The sequence below is a fragment of the Podarcis filfolensis genome (assembly GCF_964270895.1).
Source record: "Podarcis filfolensis genome assembly, chromosome: 2".
In the NCBI taxonomy this organism is placed as follows: Eukaryota; Metazoa; Chordata; class Lepidosauria; order Squamata; family Lacertidae; genus Podarcis; species Podarcis filfolensis.
In genome coordinates, this window is record NC_139605.1 from 118,458,410 (window position 1) to 118,484,034 (window position 25,625).

Here is a 25,625-nt window from a genome sequence, read left to right on the forward strand (position 1 = left end):
CTCCAGAAAGCAGAAATAAAGACTCTTTCTCTGAACCAAACCTTGGTGTCTCTTGACTCCTTCCTCCCCCCTCGGGAGCAACGCAGACCCAACCAATGGGAAAGGTCTGAAAGGCTACAACCTTGTATTCAAGAATTTAATTTAATGATGAATAATTTTAAGCAAAATAATTTATGTGGCATTGTGAATAAGCCTTCTGCTGCCTCAATCATTTTGCTCCATATAATAGTCCAGGTGTAAATCTAAAAGATTTGGGTTGAAATGTGATAGCCCTCCCTATCTATTTTATTATAGGGCTGGTTAGCCTAGCCTTCGCCAATTTTGTGACCTCCAGATGTTTTAGAGTAGACTATAACTCCTATCAACCACAGCCTGCGTGGCCAATAATCAGGAATGATAGGAGATGTCGTCCAACAGCATCTGGCGGGCACCACGTTGCAGAAGGCTGGCTTAGCAGCCAAGAGGAGCTAAAAAATAGGGATGTCAGAACTCCAGCAAAAATAGAAAAGGAAGTGGAAATTGTTGCAGTTTGTGTATTTGTGGTCAGGAAAAGATAAGTGAATATGATTGGTATTCGTTCACATCCTTTTTCTAAGCCCACAAATGATACATAGACTTTTTAATGTTGTTTTTGACATTTTCTTTAGATTGGAGTAAATTAAATGACTTACATTCAATAGAAGACAGTGACAATGTAGCATTTAGTGGGAATTTAACTGCACTGGGCCAGAAACTGCTGATTGTGATGAACACGGGTCAGAATGGAAATTGCATTCATTCCAGGAAGCACCTAGTTAATTTTTTTATAAACTCATCCAACAGATAGTCTTAGGAAAGCCACTTTTGCCTCAACCTTAACCCCTTCCCTCCCCCCCACACCAACACCTGCAACATCTCTAATACTGGCCTCTTTCCCAGAACTGTTGTCCAGAATAGTGAAATGTAAAGCACTTCAGAAACTTTCAACCTGTTGTGCAAGTGCTCAAGTTATTTGAGATAACTGATGTATATTCAAAAGGACTAGAAAATTTTATAAATTACAATATGCATTTTATTGAACACAATAACACACACACAAACCCAAAAAAGTGAAGTCAGGCATCAAAGAATTAAAGCAAGAATCAGAAAACGGTGATCTGGTTTATACAAAATTTGAAACTTTAGAATTCTGATTGGAAAGGATGAACAATGAAGTGGAGAGGTGAAGCAAGATTAAAAATTGGTGCAAACTCTGTCAGTGGCAGAGAGCCCATTACAACACAGATCATCTGAAAAGTAGAGTTTTACATTTCCCCCCAAATGTGATAAAACAAAGGGATGGTATTGAACAAGCCACTCACAATAGGAGTATGTACTTTCAAGAGGGAGGCCTAGGTGAGACATGGTTCACAAGTTACATTTTTGTTTTCAAAGGCTACAAGGAAGTTTGAGCTTTAGGATCTGTAGGATTTTTGAGAAGAGGAAACAAATTTCATGCTAGAGCAGCTGCCGCCTCCGAGACTCACTCCTCCGACGCCTCTTCCACTCCCAGAGCTGAAGCTGCTTCCTCCAGCACCAAGTCCACTCCCAAGGCCCACACAGCCTCCTCCTACTCCAAAACCGCTACCTCCTCCCAGGCTGAGGCTGCTTCCGCCTCCATAGCCAACGTTGCATCCGCCTCCATAGCCAAGACCGCTGCCAACAGCGGCCACACCGCTACGTCCGATGGTTGAAGAGACAACAGCTATGAAAGGGAAAGGACACGTCATCAGGACTCATTGAGAGCACATCAGTCTGTCTGTGTCTGGGTTGAATGAATGGGTAGGAATGGGCAAATCTGTCCATTCTGGCTCTATCATTTTCTCATTCTTCCAATCTTAAATTCAGTACTCCACATTTCCACATCAGTTTGCATTTTTTAAAAAAAAGTGCTAGTGAAAATACACCAGCATTTCATTGTGAATTTCTCCACTTTTGCATGCAATTTTGCCTAATACTGACATTTTTTGCAAAGCATATTTCTGCAATGGGATGCATTTCTGCATGCTACTTTCACTAGTATGTATATGCATTTCTGTGCACACTTTCCCCTGGAATATGCATTTCTGCACATGTTACTTGGCTGGAGAACTGCATTGCAAAAGTAGGAAAAGTACAGATTTTGAAAGGTGACTGAGTTTTGCTTTGAGTATTGTTTATAAAGTATGAATTAGGTAGCTTCATTTTTAAATATTAAATGAATTGAGTTTCTTATCTATCCCTATGAACGGCTAACTTCCAGATGCACAAAATGAATAGGGCAAAAAACACTGAGTTGTATGCAACGTTTGGGAACAACCCATTAAAGCTAAGCAGCTTTGAGAGCTGCAGCATTGCACCAGCAGAGAAAACCCAAGATGTTGCATCAGAACAGCAACTGTGCAAATGGATAGGCATAGCTATTCAGGGCTTTACAGTGTACAAATGTGGGCACAGAGGAGGTATGGTGAGATGGGTGAGTGGAAGCATTATGTGCAGCCCTCCAAATGTGAACTGAAACAAGGCATCATTTATTTCATCCTTTCCCCAACGTGCAAAGCTATAAACATTTCCCCAGGATACTTACAGATGTTCACTGTTCCTGCTCCATCACTAGCCAGGCTGTCAGAAAACAAAAAGAGGGTGGTAAGGATTCAAGCCCAGACGGAACGACTGGAGCAAGTTTGAAAAGAAGCAGAATTGTGCAGTTCATTGTGATGAAATCTGCAAGCCCCCTTAAAGGTAAAGGTGAAGGGACCCCTGACCATTAGGTCCATTCGTGGCCAACTCGGGGGTTGCGACGCTCATCTCACTTTATTGGCTGAGGGAGCCGGTGTACAGCTTCCGAGTCATGTGGCCAGCATGACTAAGCCGCTTCAGGCGAACCAGAGCAGCACACAGAAATGCTGTTTACCTTCCCACCTATTTATCTGCTTGCACTTTGACGTGCTTTTGAACTGCTAGGTTGGCAGGAGCAGGGACCGAGCAACGGGAGCTCACCCCGCCGCAGGGATTCGAACCTCCGAACTTCTGATCAGCAAGTCCTAGGCTCTGTGGTTTAACCCACAGCACCACCCACATCCCTGCAAGCTCCCTTAGGTGGCATGTAAAGCAGTGTGCACAACTTCCTCTGGTCTTCCACAACCATTTTTCAGCCTTTTTGAGTCCACAGCTCCCTTGAGCAACTACATTCTTTCTGCGGCTCCCCTGTGGGGAAATGCACTCAGAGCCTCAGTAGCTCAGTTATGTCACCTCTTGCCCTGCAGCCCCCTCACCCCTTTTCTAATATCCTCCCTTGTGGAGAGTTCCTTTAGCCTCCTCTCCCCTTCTCCCCAAGAAGCAGCTGCCAGCACCCCTGGTCTCTGAGCTGCTGCTGCTGCTGCCCCAAAGAGAAGTGCCTTTTCCTGCTGCCCCACAGGGACCTGGGAAGAGGCTGCCCCCAGCCTTAGCAGTGAACATGAGGCCAGCACCTTTCTCACACTGGGAGGAAGCGGTGGCAGCAGCAGCAGGCACAGCCAGGCCTGCATGGCAGAGAGGCTTCCCTTTGCTGCCAGCCACCCAGCTCCCAGGCAGGCATTGCACACAGGAAGCACAACCAAGGCCAGCACAGCCTCCCATTTGTCCATCCATTCCCAACAGCAAGGGCTGGCAGACTGGCTGGCTGGGCTCCCTCACCCGCTTGCTTGCTTACTCCGAGGCCGCCTCAGCTCCTGGCAACCAGCACCCCCTGGCCAGCCCCAGAGGCACCATTCGCCTGGGGAGCTTGTAGCCAGGGCCGCTGCAACAAACAGCTGCACAAGACTTTTGGAGGCAGAGATGGGAGAATGACGACCTAATGTAAATGAAGGTGCTGTGTCTGAATCAGTGTCAGACTCATCTGATTGTTTAAGAGAGGCTTTTGGACTTGGATAATCTGTGTCATCATCAGAATCTATGTTGGCATCAGCATTATCATCAGCAACAACAGAATCTGCCTCTTTCTTAACTGCTTTTGCACCATCACCATCTGAAATGGGATGACATTGAAAAAGGCCAACTCTGTCCCATTTTGGATTACAATCCATACTTCTGGTCAGCCTAATCGCCTTTGTGTCAGTGATTAACACATGATAGGAACCTTTTTCATAACCCAGAAAAATACCATGTTCACCACGTTTGCTCAGTTTGTTGTTCTGCAAAGTGTGCACCCATACCTCTGAACCAAAAATTTTGAAATGTTTTACATATGGCTTCTTTTTGTAAAGCATTTCATATGGGGTGCAATCAATAGCGGACTGATATCTGTGTTTGTACACATAAGAAAAGGAGGAAAGAGGGACAGAGGCCAGTGTTGCCCACGGCACCCCTGACCATCATTCAAGGCACCCCGGGGTGCCAAGGCACACTGGTTGAAAACCATTGTTCTATGATATTCCCACCAGACAGTAAAATTGGGAAGCTTGACTGTTCCATGTGACATTGGTAGCTGTACATGGGAAAACCACTGGAGCAGCACACCAGACAATACTTTATTGTTGACTGAGGACAAGTTATCCCTCATTTGGGCTCCAAGACAGACAGGCACTTAAGATTACTCAAGGATATTTAATATCCTTTAATTACGTCACAACCAGAATGGTATAATGGTAGATCGGAAGTAGGACTAGGGAACAACTATCAGCTCTGTGTTCTGACAGAGGTGGTAGTTCTTTACTGAGACCAGGTGTAGAGAGCCCTTGGCCCTCCAGATGTTGCTGAACTTCTACCACACCCCCATCAGTCAATGAGCATGGCCAATGAGAAGGAATGATGGGAGCTGTAGTTTAGCAACATCTGGATGGCCTAAGGTCCCCCACGCTTGGTCTAGATCAGGGTTTCCCAAACTCAGGTCTCCAGCTGTTTTTGGACTACACTCCCACAATCCCTAGCTAGCAGGACCAGTGGTCAAGGATGAGGGGAACTGTATTCCAAAACCAGCTGGAGACTCAAGTTTGGAAAGCCCGGGTTTAGATGAAGAGCTATCACCTCTCCCTTCTGTACGCAGTGATCATTAGCAGAGGTAGCCAACGTGGTGCCTTTCTGATGTTGTCCTATTCCCATTAGTCCCTGCCTGCATGGCCGATGGTCAGGCTTGATGGGAGCTGGAGTCCAGCAGCATCTGGAATGCCCCACATTGGATATGTCATCTTAGATTTATCAACATTGGAGAAAGGATGGGATGTGTACAAGGTTGCAAAGATTGTATCTCACTGACCGGCATTCCTCTCCTTCCAGAAGCTTTCTGTAGGTGGCAATCTCAATATCTAGGGCTAGCTTGACACTCATCAGTTCCTGGTAGTCCTTCAGCTGCCTGGCCATGTCTTGCTTGGCTCTCTGAAGAGCATCCTCAAGCTCAGCAAGCTTTTGCCTTGCATCCTTGAGAGCCAGCTCGCCCCGCTCTTCTGCTTCCGCAATGGCTGCCTGAAGATTGGCACACTGTTTGCAGGTAGGGAGAGAAAAGACTGGTTAGCTTAAATGGTAAGCTCCTTGTTTCCTTATGTTACTCCATAAACCACCATTGATACTGACTGCACTAAATAAATAATCAGCCATTTTGCATGATTATGAGATGATATTGAGCAACTCTCCTCCCTCTATTTTATTTATTTACTTAAACGCATACCTACACCACTTAATATTTAAAAATCTCCAAGCGAGATGCAAAAATATAACATAAAAACTACAAAACAGTATTATAAAAACAGAGATAAAATACAATGTAAAATTGCATTATAAAAGCAGATAAATACAGGGATTAACAAGACCCGATCTTATGAGTCAGGGAAAGCCTAGGTAAAAAGTTATGTATTGGACCAAAGTTCTCCTATGGAAATTCTCTCTTGTATCCCTTGGAGGAAGAACCCCCCAACACATTTAAGGTTCTCCTTTAAAGAATTCTAAACACATTTTCACATTTCATCTTTTCCAGCAAGGCCATACCTGCTTCTTCACATTGTCAATTTCAGCGCGCAGCCTCTGGATTTGTCGGGTGAGTTCAGAAATCTCATGCTTGGTGTTGCGAAGGTCATCACCGTGTCTTCCGGCAGTAGCCTGGAGTTCCTCATACTAATATAGGCAGAAAGCAAACACAGCAACATTAGGTTAATTCCATTTGGAGCACCCATTCTTATTTTCTATACATATGGGGTGTTTTTTTATTTTAAAAAAATCAGGTGCCGGTACTCAAATATTGATCAATGCTCTGAGTACCAGCATAAAATCTCGGGTGGTGCTGTGGTCTAAACCACAGAACCTAGGGCTTGCCGATCGGAGGGTCAGCAGTTCGAATCCCTGTGACGGGGTGAGCTCCCGTTGCTCGGTCCCTCCTCCTGCCCACCTAGCAGTTCAAAAGCACATCAAAGTGCAAGTAGATAAATAGGTACCGCTCCAGCGGGAAGGTAAACGGCATTTCTGTGTGCTGCTCTGGTTCGCCAGAAGCGGCTTAGTCATGCTGGCCACATGACTCGGAAAAACTGTCTGCGGACAAACGGCGACTCCCTCTCCCAGTAAAGCCAGATGAGCGCCGCAACCTCAGGTTCGTTCGCAACTGGACTTAACTGTCAGGGGTCCCTTACCTTTACCTTTACCAGCATAAAATGGCTGCGATGGGCAGCAAAGAAGTGGTGTTGGTACCTTGTAATGGTGAGTACTGTCACAAAAAAGCCCGGTGCATGAGTATATGCTAGATATGCTATTACTGCAATACTCATTGGGTAAAATACATTTCCATGGGCCATGGTGGCCTTTCTTCTGGCATTCTACCAGCACACTGAAGTAGGGAGGGAGACATCAGCTCTCCCTCCTTCCCTAAGACCTGAGTATGCTGTTGGTTCCCTGGCCAAGTAAATCTAGTTTAAAGGAAAGGGAAGAGTTTGGGAGACTAGTGAGGAAGAAGGGGTGGTTCGGAAGCAATTTTTCAGTGGCTTTTGAAAATAAGCCTAGTCATTTCAGAAATAAGGGGAAGAAGCAACTTGGCTTATTTTCTAAGCCATGAACCATCAGGAAAGTCACCCTTCTCTAGTTCCTTTATGATGTTTTACCTTGCTTTGGTACCAGGATTCAGCCTCCACCCTGCTCTTGTTTGCAATGTCTTCATACTGAGCTTTGACTTCAGCAATGATGCTGTCGAGATCCAGGCTGCGGTTGTTGTCCATTGAAAGAATCACGGAAGTGTCAGAGACTTGTGTCTGCATCTGTGCAAGTTCCTGTAGTTGAGGCAGCAACATCTCAATCAAAGCCATATAATACTGAATTCTGCATCCTCTGCAAATTCCCAGCCCAAACTGTGCCCCAAACGAATCCTTCAGCTGTAAGGAGTTACGCAAGCAAGCAAACTTGCATACACATAGCTCATTCTGCTTCCAAAACACCTGTTTTCTTTTTCTTTTTCAAAATGAAAATAGGTTTTTAAAACATAAGAAGATAGAACACACGAATTGCAGGGATTGGAGCCATGATTATTCATAGGCAATTAAAAGAAGGCGCTGTACAGGACACTCAAACCCCACCCTATAATTCCTGGACTTTCAACGTAGCTCTCTCTGTTCCCTTAAAATTCCATTACCCATTCAAACTTAGCAGGACAGACTAGTGCTATGGTATGCTGGGAAGAAGATGAGTTTCTCATGGAATTCACAAAGGATCGTAACATCACCATACATTTCTTGCCAAGAAGTGAAGCACCATGAGCACAACACACCTCTGGGTTCAGGTGTTCTGTGTTCTGCATGATTAATAGTGGGACTGAATGCACTTGCCCTGCCATTGCTTCTCCTGGATCCCAATGTGATCCAGCTCTGAAGTGGGGGAGCTGCACACAGGCTGTTCCTGTGAGCTGGAACTCTGTGCACTCCAAAGTTCTGACTCATGGGGACTCCCTATGTGTTTTCAGACACCCCCCCTTCAGATCTTCCCTCAATGTGTGAGTAATGTTGAGGCAGGGCTGGGAGGACAAACCCTCATATCATTGGGGGGTGGGGCTAAAGGCGTGATCCTATAGTCCCTTCCAACATTTTTTGCCCTTTCACAGGAGTAATACTTTTACCTCTAGCATATAAAGATGTTGGAAAGAGGACCCCTTTAAGAAATTCACTCTCATTTATTTATTTTTTAAACTTGTAATTTTCCAGAAAAATACCATCAGGTGTTTCTTTTATTTTTTACCTTAGCAGTTGAAGCCTAATAGCAAGTTATTTATGTAAAGGTAAATCTCATTCCTTCTGATAAACTTTGCTAGTATTCCCTTTCTCTCTCTTTTGCTTCCTTTGAAATCGCTTTCTTTCAAAGTTGTTTTTCACCCAACCCGAATCTTTAGAGTTTGCTTCAAAATTACACTTTAGGCAAAATGGATGGCAGCTCTAGTTGAGAGACAACAAAAGCCCATGGATAAACCTTCATTTTGTCCTTATTATCCACGGGAGGTTCTGAAACGGGGCTCTTTTTCTAGCTGAATAGCAAGGCAGATGGCTAGATGGCCTCTTTGGCAGTCCACGTTTAATAACCGTACAGCACAGGACACTTCAGCTAAAGTGAATAGGTGTGATCCTTACCGCTTCATACAGTGCTTTGAGGAAGTTGAGTTCATCATTGAAGGAATCTGCCCTGGCTTCCAGCTCTACTTTGTTCATGTAGGCAGTATCCACATCCTGAAAAAAAGAAGATATTGTTGAACTAGACCAGGGGTCTGCAACCTTTAAGACAAAAAGAGCCACTTGGACCCATTTCTGAAGAAAAAAAAACCTGGGAGCCGCAAAACTCGTCATTATAAAAATAACTTTTTTGTCACTTTTATTATTATTTCTTTGTTTGACCCCTCAGAATTACTCCTCCTCACAGAAATAAACGTTAAATTAACAAGTTACCTTTGTGTGTGTGTGTGCTCTTCACTCCCCTTCAAAACAGTGACCAGCGTACGTGCCCCCTTTCCATGCAGTGACCAGCGTACATGCCCCTTACAATGTAGCGGGCGGGCGGGAAGGTGATGTCGGGACGGTGCGTGACTAACGCACGCACCGCCCCCATGCGACGTCACAGCCAGTACAGCGCCCACCACAGTGGGGAGTGTCAGGGCACACAATGCGCCTCCTCCCCTCACTAGTATCCACCCCGGAGCCGCGGCAAAGGTGTAAAAGAGCCACATGCAGCTCCGGAGCCGCGGGTTGCTCACCCCTGAACTAGACAGTCTAAAGTTAAAGCATAAGAGAGGGTGATCCAGCTCCTAAATTGATTACTTACTACCATGAGTGTGCTCTGTGGGGTACAGATGCATGACTGTGGCGGGCACCTATTGGCTAATGCCAGTTACATCACTAATAATGAGTGATATGTCCATTTTGTGGACAACAACACACACACACTTACATGTGTCTCTTAAAAACAAAGGACTGTGGCCTAGCAACTGTGAATGATTACAGCTTTCTTTGTAGAAACATATTTTAAACTTAGTTGTCTGCAGGGTTTGTGGGATACGATAGCAAAGGATTACTACCCCTCATAGCAAAACTATTTTCCCATGGGCTATCTACAGACACTCACCTTCTTGAGGGTGACAAACTCATTTTCTGCAGTTGTACGCCTGTTGATCTCATCTTCATATCTGTTTGGGCAGGACAGACAGAGAGGAAAAACAATTAAGAGATGGCTGCAATGCTTAAAGAAGTTTGGAATGGCGCTGATGGTATCTAAGAGGTTATTCTTGATCACAAAGGGCCAATTTGCACCACGACTGGCAAAGAAAAGACCTGGAGGGCCTGTAAACCAAGCCTGTTGAAATCCACCATGTGGTCAAACCACATGACAGATGTTATGCTGTGCATGCACAGACTGCCACATGGTGCGTGTTGCATTTGAAGTTGCTGTTAAGCTGTTTGCTTGTGTGAATTGTGGCTTTAGCAGAAAGGGGAGGAGGTGTAGAAGAGAAGGAAGACATAGAAAACAAACTGAGAGGGAGAGAGAGGTTTACTTCTGCTTGAAGTCCTCAACTAGGTTCTGCATGTTGCTCAGTTCTCCAGCCAGTCTTCCTTTGTTACTCTCCAGGCAGCTCAGCTGTTTCCTCAGATTGTTGATGTAAGCTTCAAAAAGGGGCTCAATGTTGTTTCGGATCGTTTTCTGGCCCTGCTCCTGAAGCAATGTCCATTTTGTTTCCAGCACTTTGTTCTGTTGTTCAAGGAAACGCACCTGGAAGCAGAAAGACCTACGGCATCATTAACCATTTCTAAAAGTGGACTGCAAGAAGATCAAACCTATCCATTCTGAAGGAAATCAGCCCTGAGTGCTCACTGGAAGGACAGATCCTGAAGCTGAGGCTCCAATACTTTGGCCACCTCAGGAGAAGAGAAGACTCCCTGGAAAAGACCCTGATGTTGGGAAAGATGGAGGGCACAAGGAGAAGGGGACGACAGAGGACAAGATGTTTGGACAGTATTCTCGAAGCTACAAGCATGAGTTTGACCAAGCTGCGGGAGGAAGTGGAAGACAGGAGTGCCTGGTGGTCACGAAGAGTTGGACACGACTAAACAACTAAACAAAAGTCACACTCCAATGGGGATGCTAAGCAAGTGTTTCACAAACTGGCAAGGGCCATCGCTCTGTGGCTGAGTAACTGCTCTGCACGCAGATGGTTTACTGGTTCAATCCCTGGCATCTTAAGGTAGGAAAGGGCATGCCCCTCATCTGATACCCCAGGGAGCCACGGCCAGTCAGTGTAGACAATATTAAGGTAGATAGGCCACTGTCCTGACACAATACAAGGCAGCTTCCAATTTTCCTAAGTGGGAGTCTCTCCTTACAGGTGAGTCCTGACATATTATTGGGTTAGTCCAGGCATGGGCAAACTCGGCCCTCCAGCCATTTTGGGACTACAACTCCCATCAACCCTAGTTAACAGGACCAGTGGTCAGGGATGATGGGAACTGTAGTCCCAAAACATCTGGAGGGCCAAGTTTGCCCATGCCTGGGTTAGTCTCGTAATGAGGACCTTCCTTCCTTGCTTGCTTTTACCAAGCCAGCAACACACCATTGAAGGACCCTTGAAGAAACAGATTCCCACATTGGCCCTTCTAAATTGTGTTCCCTTCCTGTATCTCATGTTTAAATTCTATTATTGCCTAGGTATATTCACATGAAGAATGGGGGGGGGGACATATGTTTGTTCAGTGTTGGTATTTGTGTGTTTCTGCTGCTGAGGAAGAAAGAAGGGCTGGGAAGGTGACATTAATTTGGGCCATTAATTTCAACAGTTTGGGTCCCACTTTAAAGCATTATTCTAAGCCTAAATACTGGAGGTATTTACTGCAGTTGATTGGAAGGACATCCTAGATCATGCACAACAGCAGGAGTTACAAGCTAGTTTCCTGCAAATCGTTCAGGTAACAAGACTTACGTTCCATTTTATTTATGTTGTTCATTTGTTGGTTTCTGGAGTTGCCTTACAGGACAATTCAATTTCTAGGAAGCTTACAAATGTATGGCACATAAAACAACCAATTCCAAAATCGAAACAACAAAAAGCCAGTTAAGTACAAATTAGGTAACTCTTAAAGGATGTTAAGCCTAGCACAAAAATAACCACAAAGTTCTATAAACTAAAACCAATGCTCTAGAACCCAGCAGTGGCATGAATGAAACTATCTTAGTTTATCCTCAAGGTCTTTTTGAAGACTGGCACAGAGAAGGCCAATCACACATCCCTTAGAAATAAATTCCATAAGCCAGGGCTGAACTGACCCTGTCTTTGGTGCCTGCCAGTCTCTTAATGGCAAGGCTTCTAAAGCTGATCTTAGGCCACAGTTAATATGACCACTAGTTGTATTAAGGGCTCTTTTAGCAATACACAGAGTCAAGTGTTAACAAGGCACATAGGGAAATTCCACACTGAGTGGAGTCTAACCCTAAGTACACATATAGGCTGGGTTGAAATAACTATCTATCACCTATCTATATCTATCTATCTATCATCTATCTATCTATCATCTATCTATCATCTATCTATCATCTATCTATCTGTCTGTCTATCTATCATCTGTCTACACACACACACACATACACGCAGAGATAACTCAGATTTTGCATCAATTTATGTAATACACATTAAGAAAGCCTTTTAAGTTTTGAGTTATTTGAGTTATATGGAACCCCTTTCCCATCCCTCATCGAACTTCATCTCTGCTCAGGATTGAGCATCTTTTAAGGGAGCTTGGTTGTTGCCATTAGGATATGTACTAAGATTCGAAATTCAAATCCCTTCTCAGCCATGAAGCTCACTGGGTGACCATGGATCCAATCGCTCTCTCTCTCTCTCTCAGTCTGACCTACCTCAAAGGGCTGTTGTGAAGATAAAATAGGATTGCTGGGCTATGCATTTCACCTTGAGCTACTTGGAGGAAAAGTGGAGTAAAATTGCAAGGATGTAAAGCAAATAACATTATTTTTGCATTGTGTTTTAATTGATTTGATTTGATTTAACTTTTAATGAGGTTTTTAAGGCTGCAGTGCTGAGCACATTTACCTGTGAGTCCCACTGAACACTGAGATTTATTTCAAAGCAAGCTTGCAGAGGATCAGGCTGTTAATACAACCACTCTTAATATATTATTACCTGCACTCAAACTTTGGGATGAGGCAAATTACGAATGTGAGCAAATGAATGAATGAATGAGCTCCGTGAACCACTCAAGGCTCATCTTGCGTGCATCTTCAGTGCTGCTATTTGACTCTCTCCTATCCATCACTGCTATTCACCATGAGTCATCTCTCCTTCCAGCCCTGCTTTCTGCATCAAATGCAAACCCTCTGGGGTAGAATTGCTTCCCCCCTCCATGTTTCTGGACTCTGCTTGCCAACTTATTTTACCAGCCTTGGACAAGTGCCTAACAGCAACTTGAAACTGTTATCCAAGTAAAGAGGTTATGGGGAATTTCACCGATCTTATTGAAATTACTGAGTGCTCAGATGCTCCTCCCGAGAAAGAATCTGCAAATTTGCCTTGAAGCCACGTTAATTTCAGGCATGATACAATCGCAACTCTAGAAGGTTTCCTGATCACTTTAGGTCCATGGCAAAACAAACAAACAAAAAAGGATCAGTTGCATTTTTTTTGCAGAAAGTGCTGCTCTCAGAATCAAAAGCACGGCCAATAAAAAGTTGACAACTCTGTGCCGCTGAGCACATGGCTGGTAGTGCCTGTGTTAAATGGTGATAGTGGCCTGAGCTAGAATGAAGGAGAATAGCAGAAATAAAGCGACTGAATGGTCTGAAACAACTCAAGGGTCGCAGGATAAGGCATTCATGAAATCTGACTTCTCACCTTATCAATGAAGGATGCAAATTTGTTGTTGAGCGTCTTGATCTGCTCCCCCTCCTCTTTGCGGACTCTCTGTATGTTGGGGTCAATCTCCAAGTTGAGAGGTGCCAGCAGCTGCTGATTGATGGTCACTTCTTGAATCCCGCCAGGTGGGCAAACAGGGAAGCCGGGACCGCCTCTCCCACCGCCAAAGCCAGCTCCAACCAGCCCATAGCTGCCACCTGCTCCACCACCAAGCCCAAATCCACTGCCAAGGCCACCACCGTAACCACAACCATAACCAATGCTGGAAGCACCACCAGCCGCTGCGACCCTATTAAATCCACCAAGATTGCAGAGGCTTCGGCTGCCAAAGCCGCCGCCACTGCCGCCACTGACCCTACCAAAACCAGCACCACCAACACCACAGCTTCCACCTCTGGTTACAGTGCGCGAAGTGAAGCTGGTGCGGCCACAGCCAGGCACGATGGCAGAGGAGTTGCTGAAGCCTCTCCTCTGGATCTTCACTGAAGTTTGGTGAGACATTTTGACTGGCGTGGAGAGAGCAAGAGAGAGCACAGATAGGTGATGAGACGGAGGCGGGTGCACTTGCTTTCTCTGGGACTTAAGGGCTCTTCTTTTTATTTATATTCTGGAGGAAGTGGGATTGGTTGCATGATTTAAGATGGATCATCTTTCTGATTAATGGGGCTGGGCATGCCCTGCGGCTTTTCTGGGTGGTGACATCACCCTGCCATGCCACACACACCCATACACAAAAGGATGAATGGAAGTACAAGAGTCTCAGCAAGGCTTGCTTGTCATCTGAAGATAATGATCACCTTCCCTGGCCTCCGTTGGAGACTGGCACTGTTAATGAGTTCAATTTGTACTTGAGCTGGGGAACGAGAAGAAAGCAGGCCGGTGCTATATCTCATGGCAAAATCACTTACTCAATTCTGTGAAGGTGATGGCCTATTCTTCACTGTCCTCCCTAAATTGAAGGCAGGGATGGGCACACCTAAGCGTCAGAAAGTGTGGCCAAGAGCTGGTAACTTTCTCAAGCACCTGCAATTCTGCAGAGCTTGAATGGATGAATTTGTGCAGGCTGGCAGGGTTAGATAAACTGACCATTGTAAGTTGTTGTTGTTTAGTCGTGTCCGACTCTCGTGACCCCACGGACCAGAGCACGCCAGGCACTCCTGTCTTTCACTGCCTCCCGCAGTTTGGTCAAACTCATGCTGGTAGCTTCGAGAACACTATCCAACCATCTCGTCCTCTGTCATCCCCTTCTTCTTGTGCCCTCCATCTTTCCCAACATCGGGGTCTTTTCCAGGGAGTCTTCTCTTCTCATGAGGTGGCCAAAGTATTGGAGTCTCAGCTTCAGGATCTGTCCTTCCAGTGAGCACTCAGGGCTGATTTCCTTCATAATGGATAGGTTTGATCTTCTTGCAGTCCATGGGACTCTCAAGAGTCTCCTCCAGCACCATAATTCAAAAGCATCCATTACTAAAAGAGAACTGGTGAGGAGAGCTGCATCCACAAGACTGATATTATTTCCAGTTGCTCTTCTGGAAACTCAAGATGCTGGTGTTCTGGGGGATGAGTAGTTTCTTAAATGGTAGATGAGAGAAAGATTACGCTAAAGCCCTATGAACACATGTTCCTTGCCCTGTTCTCCACATATACGAAGCTGAGGAATTTACTTCTTAGTTTTAAACATTTTAAATTGCACCTTTGGGGTCCAGGCCCCACAATATATGTGACCCCTCAGGTAACTTTTCCCAAGATCAGTCCACCAGCAAAATGTCATTCATGGTAATGTTCTGGCAATATGACAGTTAGCTAAATCCTGAACTGCATCTGGCTGACATGGTAGAGATTGGGCTTGGTCTGAGTCAGGGGGATTTAGTTGCATGTGGTCTTGGGTTGGTTCTGGCCACCCATAGCAATCTGGGGCTGTCGGGGGGTGGGAAGTTAGTTGGGCAGGAAGCTGGAACAAAGGTTGGTTGGGGAAGAAGGGCAGGATGGTCAGGCAGGAAGGAGAAGCTGCACTGCAGAGATCCCAAGGGTCTTCCCTCGAGCTTATGCAATAATAATAATAATAATAATAATAATAATAATAATAATAATAATAATAATTTCTATTTATACCGCGCCCTCCCCAGCCAAGACCGGGCTCAGGGCGGCTAACACCAGGTATAAAAACAATTGATTAAAATACAGCTTAAAAACAAGATTAAAATACAACATTAAAATGCAGCCTCATTTCAGTAGAAACTCAAATCAAAAACTTTTTGGGGGTGAAAACGTCAAATCTTCACCAAGGCCAACTATCCAGACTGGTCCTACATGAGCCAGAAAAAAGCCAGGGAAGTTCCCAAATAGGAGTTCCATCACAGAAGGAAAAAGGAAAGAGGAAAGAGGGGGAGGGGATCAAGTTGATTCCAAGCCAAAGGCCAGGCGGAGCAACTCTGTCTTACAGGCCCTGTGGAAAGAAATCAGATCCTGCAGGGCCCTGGTCTCATGAGACAGAGCGTTCCACCAGGCCGGAGCCAGTGTTGAAAAGGCCCTGGCCCTAGTTGAGGCTAATCTGACTTCCTTAGGGCCCGGGATCTATAGGGTGTTGCTAATAAATGTGAAACTAACTAGGTGTTGGCTTGATCAGGGCCAGGACTGATTTCTTTTTTTGCTGGGATTTGTAGACAGCTTAGACTGTTAAATGATAAAGTGGTATATAAATTAATTAAATAGGTAAAGCAAATACTATAACTTGATAGTTATTAATGATAATGGGGTGGGGGTTTTTTGCGAGAGGGGGAAGGTGGAATCCAGCAATGCATGATTGGCACACCAAATCATGTGCTAGAGTTGGAGTCATTGACAGTGTGTTTCAGCAATGAAACCTGGTACAGAGCAGTGGTGGGACCAGCAATCAGGGAGCAGAAGGGACAAGCGATATGAAACGACCTATTCTGCCACAAAACATGCTAGCCATGTACAGCTCTGGTTTGCAGTTACCCACATTTCAATCTCAAGACTCACCAGGAAGATAATTCCTCCCCAGTTTTTTTTGGTGTCTGTTTTTTTAAAGCAGGTTTGATCACAAGTTCCAGCATGCAGTTCCTTAGAACCCTCCAGAATGGAAGAACAATATACAAAAGGAAAAGAAATGACCACAGTGAGAATGTTCAATTATGCAATTCTTATTTGAAAGAAGAAAAGTGTGTGGTAGGGAGGCCCTAGCAGAAGGGTGGGAACCCCAGATCCTCTATGGCTAGGGAAAGCTCAGTTCACCTTAACCACAAAGGCATGCATGTGCAAGAAAGGACTCTAGTTTTTTATGGTATGGAAAAACAACACCGCCACAACTGATACTTAGAAAGCTCAGAGTGGCTTATATGTAGCACCCAGTGGTTTCTCATCCTTGCCCCAATCAATTCCACACCTAGGTAGTTTCGACAAAGCTACAGCATTGTCTGCTCCCTCACAAGCACAGTTGAGAGACATTTCACCAGACTTGTGTCGTCTCAGAACTGGGCCATAACACAAAAAAATGGAAATGGTCCAGTAGAGTCTCAAAGGGCCATTGGACACTTCATGAAATGAGAGTTTCTGGTTTCCCACTATTCTCTCCACTGTGTGGGGTAAGCACCACTGCAGCAGTGCCAAAATCATGAATATGTCTTCTTATACCATTAACAGGGGAACTATGCCCTCCTTGTGTTGTTGGACCAAAACGCCTGTCAGTCTCAGCTAGCATGGCTGATGGTCAGGAATGATGAGAACTGCTGTCCAGTGCAGTGCAAAGTCCACTACCATATGATGCCAGTTCAGAACATTGATCCAACTAGGCCAGTGCTGTGATCTCTGATAAATGTCTTTCTTATATCTTAGGCAGAGGTCTTCCTCCAGCCCTACTCTCTGAGACCATTTAACTGGAAATGCTGGAGACTGAACTTGTGTTCTTATATATACATACCCTCCAACATTTATCAGATGAAAATAAGGACATCACATTCCATAATGGTAATTTTACTATTTATACCCCAAACATCTTACTGGGTTGCCCCAGCCACTATGGGCAGCTTCCAACACGTATAAAAACACAATAAAACATTAAACATTAAAAAAAACCTTCCCTATACCTGCCTTCAGACAGCTTGGGGGGTCAGATAAATCCATACCCTCCAACATTTCTCCAATGAAAATAGGGACATCCTAAGGAAAAGTGGGACATTCCAGGATCAAATCAGAAACTGGTACAGTTTCTCTAAATCAGGGACATCCCTGGAGAAAATGGACACTTGTAGGGTATGCATATATAGCCAAATATGTGTGATACTAAGAGTGAAGATCTGGTGGATAGGTAGGAACAGGGTGCTAGGAAACGGCCTTATGGAAGCCTATTGGTCCATCAGTACAGGTTCCAACAATGTGGTGAGCACCAGATATTGTTGGACCCCAACTCCCACCAGCGCCAGTCAGCATGGCCAATGGTTAGGGAGTTGCAGTTCATCAACATCTGAAGGGCATCACATTGCCTACTCTTGGTCTACAACAGCTGGCAGGCTTCAGACAAGATTCATTCACAGCCCCACCTGGAGATGCCAGGGATTCAGGGGCGTCTTACCCATGGACGTTAGTGGCGCAGGGCGCCAGATTTTGGAGGGCACCACAGACTGAGTGTCCGGGAAGTAGAGTCAGGGCACGCTCCCTTCCCCGCTCTGGGGCAACCCGCTCCTCTCCTTCAGCTGCCCATTGGAGTGCACTGTGTCCGGCTCAGAGAAGCTGCTTTGTGTCCCCTCCAGCCGGGGCTGCCTGGGTGCCTGGCAGGTGCAATCGGGGGCGGTTGTGGGGAGGGGCGGGCGTGTCTCTCCCACCCCTCTCTGGCCACAGCGCTACCTGCCCACCTCCCTGTGGAGTCTGAGAGCAGAGCAGTGAAGCACCCTGTGCAATCCCGGTGCCGAGTGAGGATGGGACAGCAGGTGAGCCACCTATCTGCTTGCTGGCCCTCCTGTCGCGCGGACTTCCCTAGACAGGGGCAGGTAAGGGGCGCCAGGCGCTTAGAGGGAGGCTTCGCAGGAGGTTGTCTGGGCTGCGATTCGGGTGCCTCTTACTTATGTACAGCACCGAGTGCGCATCAGACCACATGATGTAAACGAGCCAGACCGAAGGCCCCCCCCCCTTAAAAAGGTTGACAACTCTGGGAAATGGAGAGGGGGCGGCGCTGGAGAGATATTTGCACCACGGCACCAGATATGCTTAAGACGGCCCTGCAGGGGTTGAACTTGAGATCTTTTTTCATGCAAAGCATGTGTTCTTCCACTGAACTCTGATAGGACAAGATACACATGTGCACATCATACAACCGAATACTGTAAAGGTCTAGTGAATAAGATTGGAACTACCTGTTACAGCTGCAGTGATGCACGGCACATTCTGAAAGCGGAAGCCACTTATTTTCTCTTACTCTCTATCCTGGTCAGACTAAGTAAGGAACAATGTGTGACATGATGCATATATCAAAGAAAAGCATCTATAAAATGCATATATTAGTGAAAATAGCATACCAAAGTGCATTATACTACTGAAAATTGTGAATGTGTATACCTGGGCTTCTTTGGGCTCATTTCTTTACTGCAAAAAAGTCTGATTATCATTTTTTAAAAATTGGAATTGTTGTTGTGCCAGGGCACTTTAATCCACTCTTAATTGTGTAAACCAAAATTTTCTGGTTTGTGATCTAATCACTCCCACAAAATGGAGTCTGGAGGGCACTGAGGTGAATTTATGGTCCTGATCCAGGCCTAACATGAAACTATGGCTTGGCATTACATGAATGAGTCTCACAGACTCCTTCTTCTCCCTCAGCCCTCCGAAGAGCAGTTAAAGTTGCACTGAGTTTGACCTTGAGATGATACCTCTTACCTAATGTTTTTGCGTACTTTTTATAACTGTTCCCTGATTAACAGTAAGGGAGCATTCTTTTTTCTTAATCGGCATATTCTCAATCCATTTAAATTTACAGCCAAGTAAGTTTAGTTCTAGTCCTTAGACTCTTTGTCTCTAGGCGCAAGAAATACAAACTGTACATATAACCTCGGTTGCTTGATTTCCTTTTATCCTTAGTCCTTAAAATGTTTCTACTTTTACATCTCGATTCTAGGCAATCTGGAAACTGAAATACCTAAGAACAGATAATTCAAGATATATTTAGAGGGTGGGTCTTCTTTTAGCTTGCATCTACTGCTCTACATCTTCCCACCCTATTCAGGGAAGAGGTGATTCATGCCAAAATCTGTTTATACAAGCCGTCTCTCAGACACATACCACATTGCAATCCCCATTGTTCAAATATCTGAGTGTCTGCAGGTTGCAAGAATGGGATGGCGTAATGTTGAGGGTGATTTCTTATGTTCTTTTGTCTGCTGTTGCCTGAAGACTTTGGCCTAACCCTTTAGCCTTCCCCATCCCCAGCTGAAACAAAGCCTAGGTACCTGTGATTCTGCTCATATCCATCTACTTGTTACCCTTCCCTCTGCTGCTGTCTCTTAATTGTGAGCTCATCAGGAACTCCTTTTTCCCTGTACCCAGTGTGTGAAATGAACTTTTTTGGTTTAATCAAGTTTACTGCATTAGTTCAAAAGTCTGAACCACACCTGAAAGCAAGTCCCATAATTGCTGGGTGAACTGAACATGAATCACTGTATTTTTTGCTCTATAAGACTCACCTTTTCCCTCCTAAAAAGTAAGGGGAAATGTGTGTGTGTCTTATGGAGCGAATGCAGGCTGCGCAGCTATCCCAGAAGCCAGAACAGCAAGAGGGATTGCTGCTTTCACTGCGCAGCGATCCCTCTTGCTGTTCTGGCTTCTGAGATTCAGAATATTCTTTTTCTTGTTTTCCTTCTCCAAAAACTAGGTGTGTCTTGTGGTCTGGTGCGTCTTATAGAGCGAAAAAGTAAGTTTGTTATGCAGTAGGGACTTGGAACAATTTCTAGTTCATCGTCAAGTCCATTCTCTTAAATGTATGTGTGTTGGGGATTCCCCCCCATTATTCTGACAACAGTGCTGAGCTCAAAGAAGCTCAGAATAAGAGCAATTACGTTCAGTGCCATTTTCTAGAAAAATAGATGCTGGAACAGAGTTCTGGCTGAAAAAAAGCTCTGATTATGTTAAAAATTAGCAAACGTTAGCAAAATTAGCAAACATCACGGTAATTGTAATCATACCAAAAGCACAATTGCATCGGAGGAAATTCAACAACCAGTTAATGCAATTCAAGACAAACTCATAGTGACTCAAAATAACCAAGATGGGTGCACCAGCCCTGTATCAGTGGTCATGATCTCTCTGGTAAGGGGCTTCCTCACTTAGCACAGCACCAGAACACTCATAGGAAAAAGATCACCCCCAAGTTGATGTCTTGAGAGTTCTTCTGTACCTCAAAGAGAAAAAAAGACAATCATTTCTATGTTGCATTTGGAGGGGTCGGGCACAGGTTTCATAGAAGATCCGTATTGTCTGTGACATTTTTTCTCCATGTGGATAAGATAATTCCTTTTCACGGTCCCTTTGCGGGAGTGCAATGGCCTCTTTTTCTCTCTGTGTGTGCAGAGACATGAACCCCAGAACAAGACTCTTGGAGCTTTTGCCCTTTGGCTCATGCCCCTGGCAAGGCATGAGCTTTTGAAGCTACCTGGAAGGAAGAAGAACATACAGCCCCCCCAGGTACTTAACAGCCCGCCAGGTGGAAACACACCTCTGCAAGCCCCCAACAATCTCCTTTGTAATTGTTGAAGAAAAGAATCTACATTCCACTCTGTGTGTGCTTCAATACGTTCTTAAGTGTATTTCTTAAGTGTATTTCATACTTCAGCACAGCAGCTTGTAAAATTCTGAATTCGGTTAGGGGTATTGTTGAGGATCGTTCGGATGAACTTGAATTGTGAAGTACGGTTGGCTCAGGACATTTTGCTGCCTGAGGCGAAGGACAAGATGGTGCCCTCGCCCAAGGAACACACAGAAGCCAACTGGATTGGTAGCTGAATCTTACTCCACTTCTGGTGAAAGGACAATGTCTTCCACTGCACTTGAGGGCAGCAGGCTAACGTAAGGGGTACAGAGAAGTCCACATGTTACTCATAGCTCTGCCGCTTGAGGCAGCTGCCTCATTCTGCCTCATTGCAGGGCTGGGCCTGCTGTGAACTGAGCTCATTCATTTTGTAAAGGGGTAGATGCAATGCAAAATAAGTTACTTTAGGGACTTGTTGAACATAAACTAGTTTCCCTTTAAAATGTACTTTCCAAACTCTGGAATGTAGTGGAATACCCTGGCAGAGACTGACTGACTGGCACTGGATTGGAACATCCGACAGTGTACACTTTTGCCACAGGGGCCATTTGTCAATGCGCTATTGAAAAAATCTCCTGTTCACACCAAAATTGTCTGGCCTCATTACTCAAAAGTATCACTTGGCTCAATAATAAGGGAGTAAAATTTCAGAAACTACAGAAACTGATTTTTAAAATTATTATAGGATTAAAAAACCACATCCCAGGAACTCTTAAAAATGGACTTTTTTCTATTATGTGCAGGTCAGACATTCTTATCATAAGCATGAAATATTGAATGTGTGTGTGTGTGCGTGTATTTCTGCAAGCTATAAATGTGATAATGAAGAAACTATAGTGAATAATTTGTTTTTGAAGAAAGAAAGCAGACTGTTCATTCAGCACTTCACGGAGGGAGGGTGGGCGGGCATGGATCAGGTCTTATTCATGAGAAAGGAAAATGTAATGACACAAGGCAAAACTATGCATAAGGAGATGTACTTACAGGTTTGGGAGTGACTGATGATTAGAGCAGAGCTCCCATCCTCAATTTCCTTTTAGAGACAATTGAGTTCTTAACACCATGCCCTTTTGCTATATAAACACAGGTGTGTGTGTGTGTGTGTGTGTGTGTGTGTGTGTGTGTGTGTTTGGGTGGTCAGATTCACTAGGCAACATAAGCAGTGATCAACACCTGCTGGTACCCTCACAGCTCCTCAGCAGTTTTGCATTAAATCCTAAAAAGAGAACATAATTCAACTCCCTTATGTTCTGCCATTGTGCATGGTATTTGTGACTAATGCTTCGCCTAGTGGTTTAGGCTAGTATTTGCAGTTGATGGACTCAGAATTTTACACTCGCATACTCATGGAAGTCTCTCTCATCCCAACCTGCACTGCCACAATTCCCTCATGAACCTCCTAGGATTTGGAAGTTTCTGATGGCCACTGGGACTTCTGAAGAGCCTACCTGAGTAACTTTTGAATCATAATGAAACCATGCAGGTAAGGCTGCACTTAGCAGTTCTGCAGAGGTCAGAGTGTTGGAGAAATCCCCCAATCAGCCATGAGACTTATGGGGACAGTAGCTGCCACCTCTCAGCCTAACCTACCCTGTCAGAGGTGCCACGTTGCCCCCAAGATTGATGGGCCCCAGTGCGACATGACACACGTGTCATCATAAGCATCATGTGTGCAATGTTGTGTCGTCTGGAGGAGGCCAAGAGCTCTGGAGGAGCCAGCCAGTGAAACTGCACCACATGCTTCACCACAACATTGAGAGGGCCTGGCCTCCTTCCAACGAAGGTTGGAGTTGGCACACCTGCTGCCTGTCATTGACTCTTGTGCCACCTACTGTTGGCCTCCTTGCTTGCTTTGCTTTCAGTTCCAATGGGCACCAACCCCCATGATTCTCTTAGTCCAGAAAACTTGTCTCTTAGAGAAAGGCTATTGGGCTTCTAACCCTCTCAGCATGCTTGCTAACTCCAGGTACCACCTGGTACTTGGAATTTGAATCCCTGCAAAGGTCTGTATAGTTTTCCCAGGACTGATGTATGGAAGTGAGAGCTGGACCATAAAGAAGGCTGATCGCCAAAGAATTGATGCTTTTGAATTATGGTGCTGGAGGAGACTCTTGAGAGTCCCATGGACTGCAAGAAGATCAAACCTATCCATTCTTAAGGAAATCAGCCCTGAGTGCTCACTGGAAGGACAGCTCCTGAAGCTGAGGCTCCAATACCTTGGCCACCTCATGAGAAGAGAAGACTCCCTAGAAAAGACCCTGATGTTGGAAAAGATTGAGGGCACAAGGAGAAGGGGACGACAGAGGACGAGATGGTTGGACGATGTTCTCGAAGCTACCAGCATGAGTTTGACCAAACTGCGGGAGGCAGTGGAAGGCAGGAGTGCCTGGTGTGCTCTGGTCCAGGGGGTCACGAAGAGTCGGACACGACTAAACAACTAAACAACAACAAGGGCCATATAACTTTCATATTATGAAATAGCCCATCACTGATAACCAAGCTCAGTACGTCACAATAAACCAAGCTAATGTCTTTTATGTTCCCACAATGTTTCTCATGTTCTGCTGCACCTCTGCAAAAATGTCCCTCTCTGACACATTTCCTATTGCTTTCCCAGGACCTGGGCGGTGAAGAAGATCTTGTTAGCCTGGGGGCCTGTCAGTCACAGTCACACACACACACACACACAGCGCTTTGAACTGAAGGCGAGACTAGCTTTGAACCATCAGGTACTTCAGGAGTTCTTTCTGCTCCACCAGGTAAATACATTTCCCCTGAATGCATATTGTATACTGCTCTATGTGGAATCACAGATGTCTCCCTGGGCTGCTCAGAAAATAACCACAGGCAGCTCTGCTGTCAGTCTGAACTGTCTGCACTGACAGCTGCCCTTTGTGGCACTTGTAATTTTTAAATCTTGTTTCATTATCACATTACTTCCACCACACCAAGTCAACTCTTCCTTTGAACTCGTGAAGGAGTGGCCCTAATGCTCTCATTAACCTTTCCATGTCAGATTAAACTGTCTGGTTCCCTTAAGGCTGTGAAATGCAAATGGGATGCCATTCTGTGTCTCAAGAGATTTCAATAACATTTCAGTGCCTGCAACTGAAGCTCCAGGTCCCTCTGCTAAAAGATACGTCACTCCTTTCAGGCAGTGACAGGTTATCAAGGTTATTATTGGGGTTCCTGGACCCAAAACCTCTTTCAGAGTGAGTTCTTTGACTTGTTCCGGCCTATATTATTATTATTATTATTATTATTATTATTATTATTAAGATTCTGACTAGTTCCTTTATTTCAGGTGGTCAGCCATAACATGCTATGACAGAAGCATGCAAGGAAGGGGAAATGATATAAACTAAGAACTCAGGAAGGCCCCCATAAACATTTAATTCATTATTGCCTTTTTCTTCTCAATAGTGGTTATTGAATAAAGACTACTGCTGCATATTCCAACAGGGGAGGGTTGTTGCACTGAGGTTCTGCTTGTCGGTTTCTCACAGGCATCTGGTTGGCCACTGATATTATCTTAGGTAAAGGTAAAGGGACCCCTGACCATTAGGCCCAGTCGTGACTGACTCTGGGATTGTGGCACTCATCTTGCTTTACTGGCCAAGGGAGCCGGCATACAGCTTCCGCATCATGTGGCCAGCATGACTAAGCTGCTTCTGGCGAACCAGAGCAGCGCACAGAAACGCCGTTTACCTTCCTGCCGGAGCGGTACCTATTTATCTACTTGCACTTTGAGGTCCTTTCGAACTGCTAGGTTGGCAGGAGCTGGGACTGAGCAACGGGAGCTCACCCCGTCGTGGGGATTCAAACTGCTGACTTTCTGATCGGCAAGTCCTAGGCTCTCTGGTTTAACTCACAGCGCCACCTGCGTCCCTTGATATTATCTTACAATATTACAAATTATTAGGGATCTATGCAATGAGTTATATGTGGTTATACTAGGTGCGAGGAACCTTTGGCCACCCAGTTGTTGCTGAACTACAACTCCCATCACCCCCAGCAAGCTGGTCCTGTCAGGCTTTGGGGAAGCGGCTTCTTCCCTCCCTTTGGCCATGGATAAGCAGAACAAAGATAAAAGAGTCTCTTACCATTTAAAGAGATTTTAATCATCACTGCAGCAGAACAAAGAGTCCATCCTCAGAGTAAAGGTGCTCCCAGTTAAGGTTTCCACCCGCTTCCCCGAGTCACTTCCTTGTCTTGCAACCTGATCTCGCAACCACTGGGCCTTCTGTGCAGCCACCTTATCTAATCTCCTTGACCTTGGACTGAGCAGCTGGACACTTTCCAGAGAAAAGGAGTTTGTTAACTCTCTCTCTCTCGGTTCTTCTTCTCCTAGCTGTTTCCCACTCCACTCTACCCAGCTTTTGTCTTCCGAACTATGTCCCTCTTCAAACCACTGCTCCAAATCTACACTGCTCCACTGCTCCTGGGAAGTGTCAGGATCCTGGTCTGGGGCAGGGG

At 45.2% G+C, this 25,625-nt stretch overlaps 1 protein-coding gene across 1 annotated transcript; it reads right to left on the bottom strand.

Moving 5' to 3' along the window:
• Nucleotides 1-1,028: 1,028 nt before the first annotated feature.
• On the bottom strand, nt 1,029-14,423 carry LOC310755878 (keratin, type II cytoskeletal cochleal-like). The gene is made up of 9 exons (XM_083599282.1): nt 13,319-14,423; nt 9,977-10,191; nt 9,550-9,610; nt 8,565-8,660; nt 7,056-7,220; nt 5,956-6,081; nt 5,231-5,451; nt 2,585-2,619; nt 1,029-1,723 (listed from the first exon to the last, which is right to left on the bottom strand). Exons 1-9 carry the CDS (start codon nt 13,838-13,840, stop codon nt 1,434-1,436), a joined length of 1,731 nt encoding a protein of 576 aa, XP_083455408.1. The 5' UTR covers nt 13,841-14,423; the 3' UTR covers nt 1,029-1,433.
• Nucleotides 14,424-25,625: the final 11,202 nt, after the last annotated feature.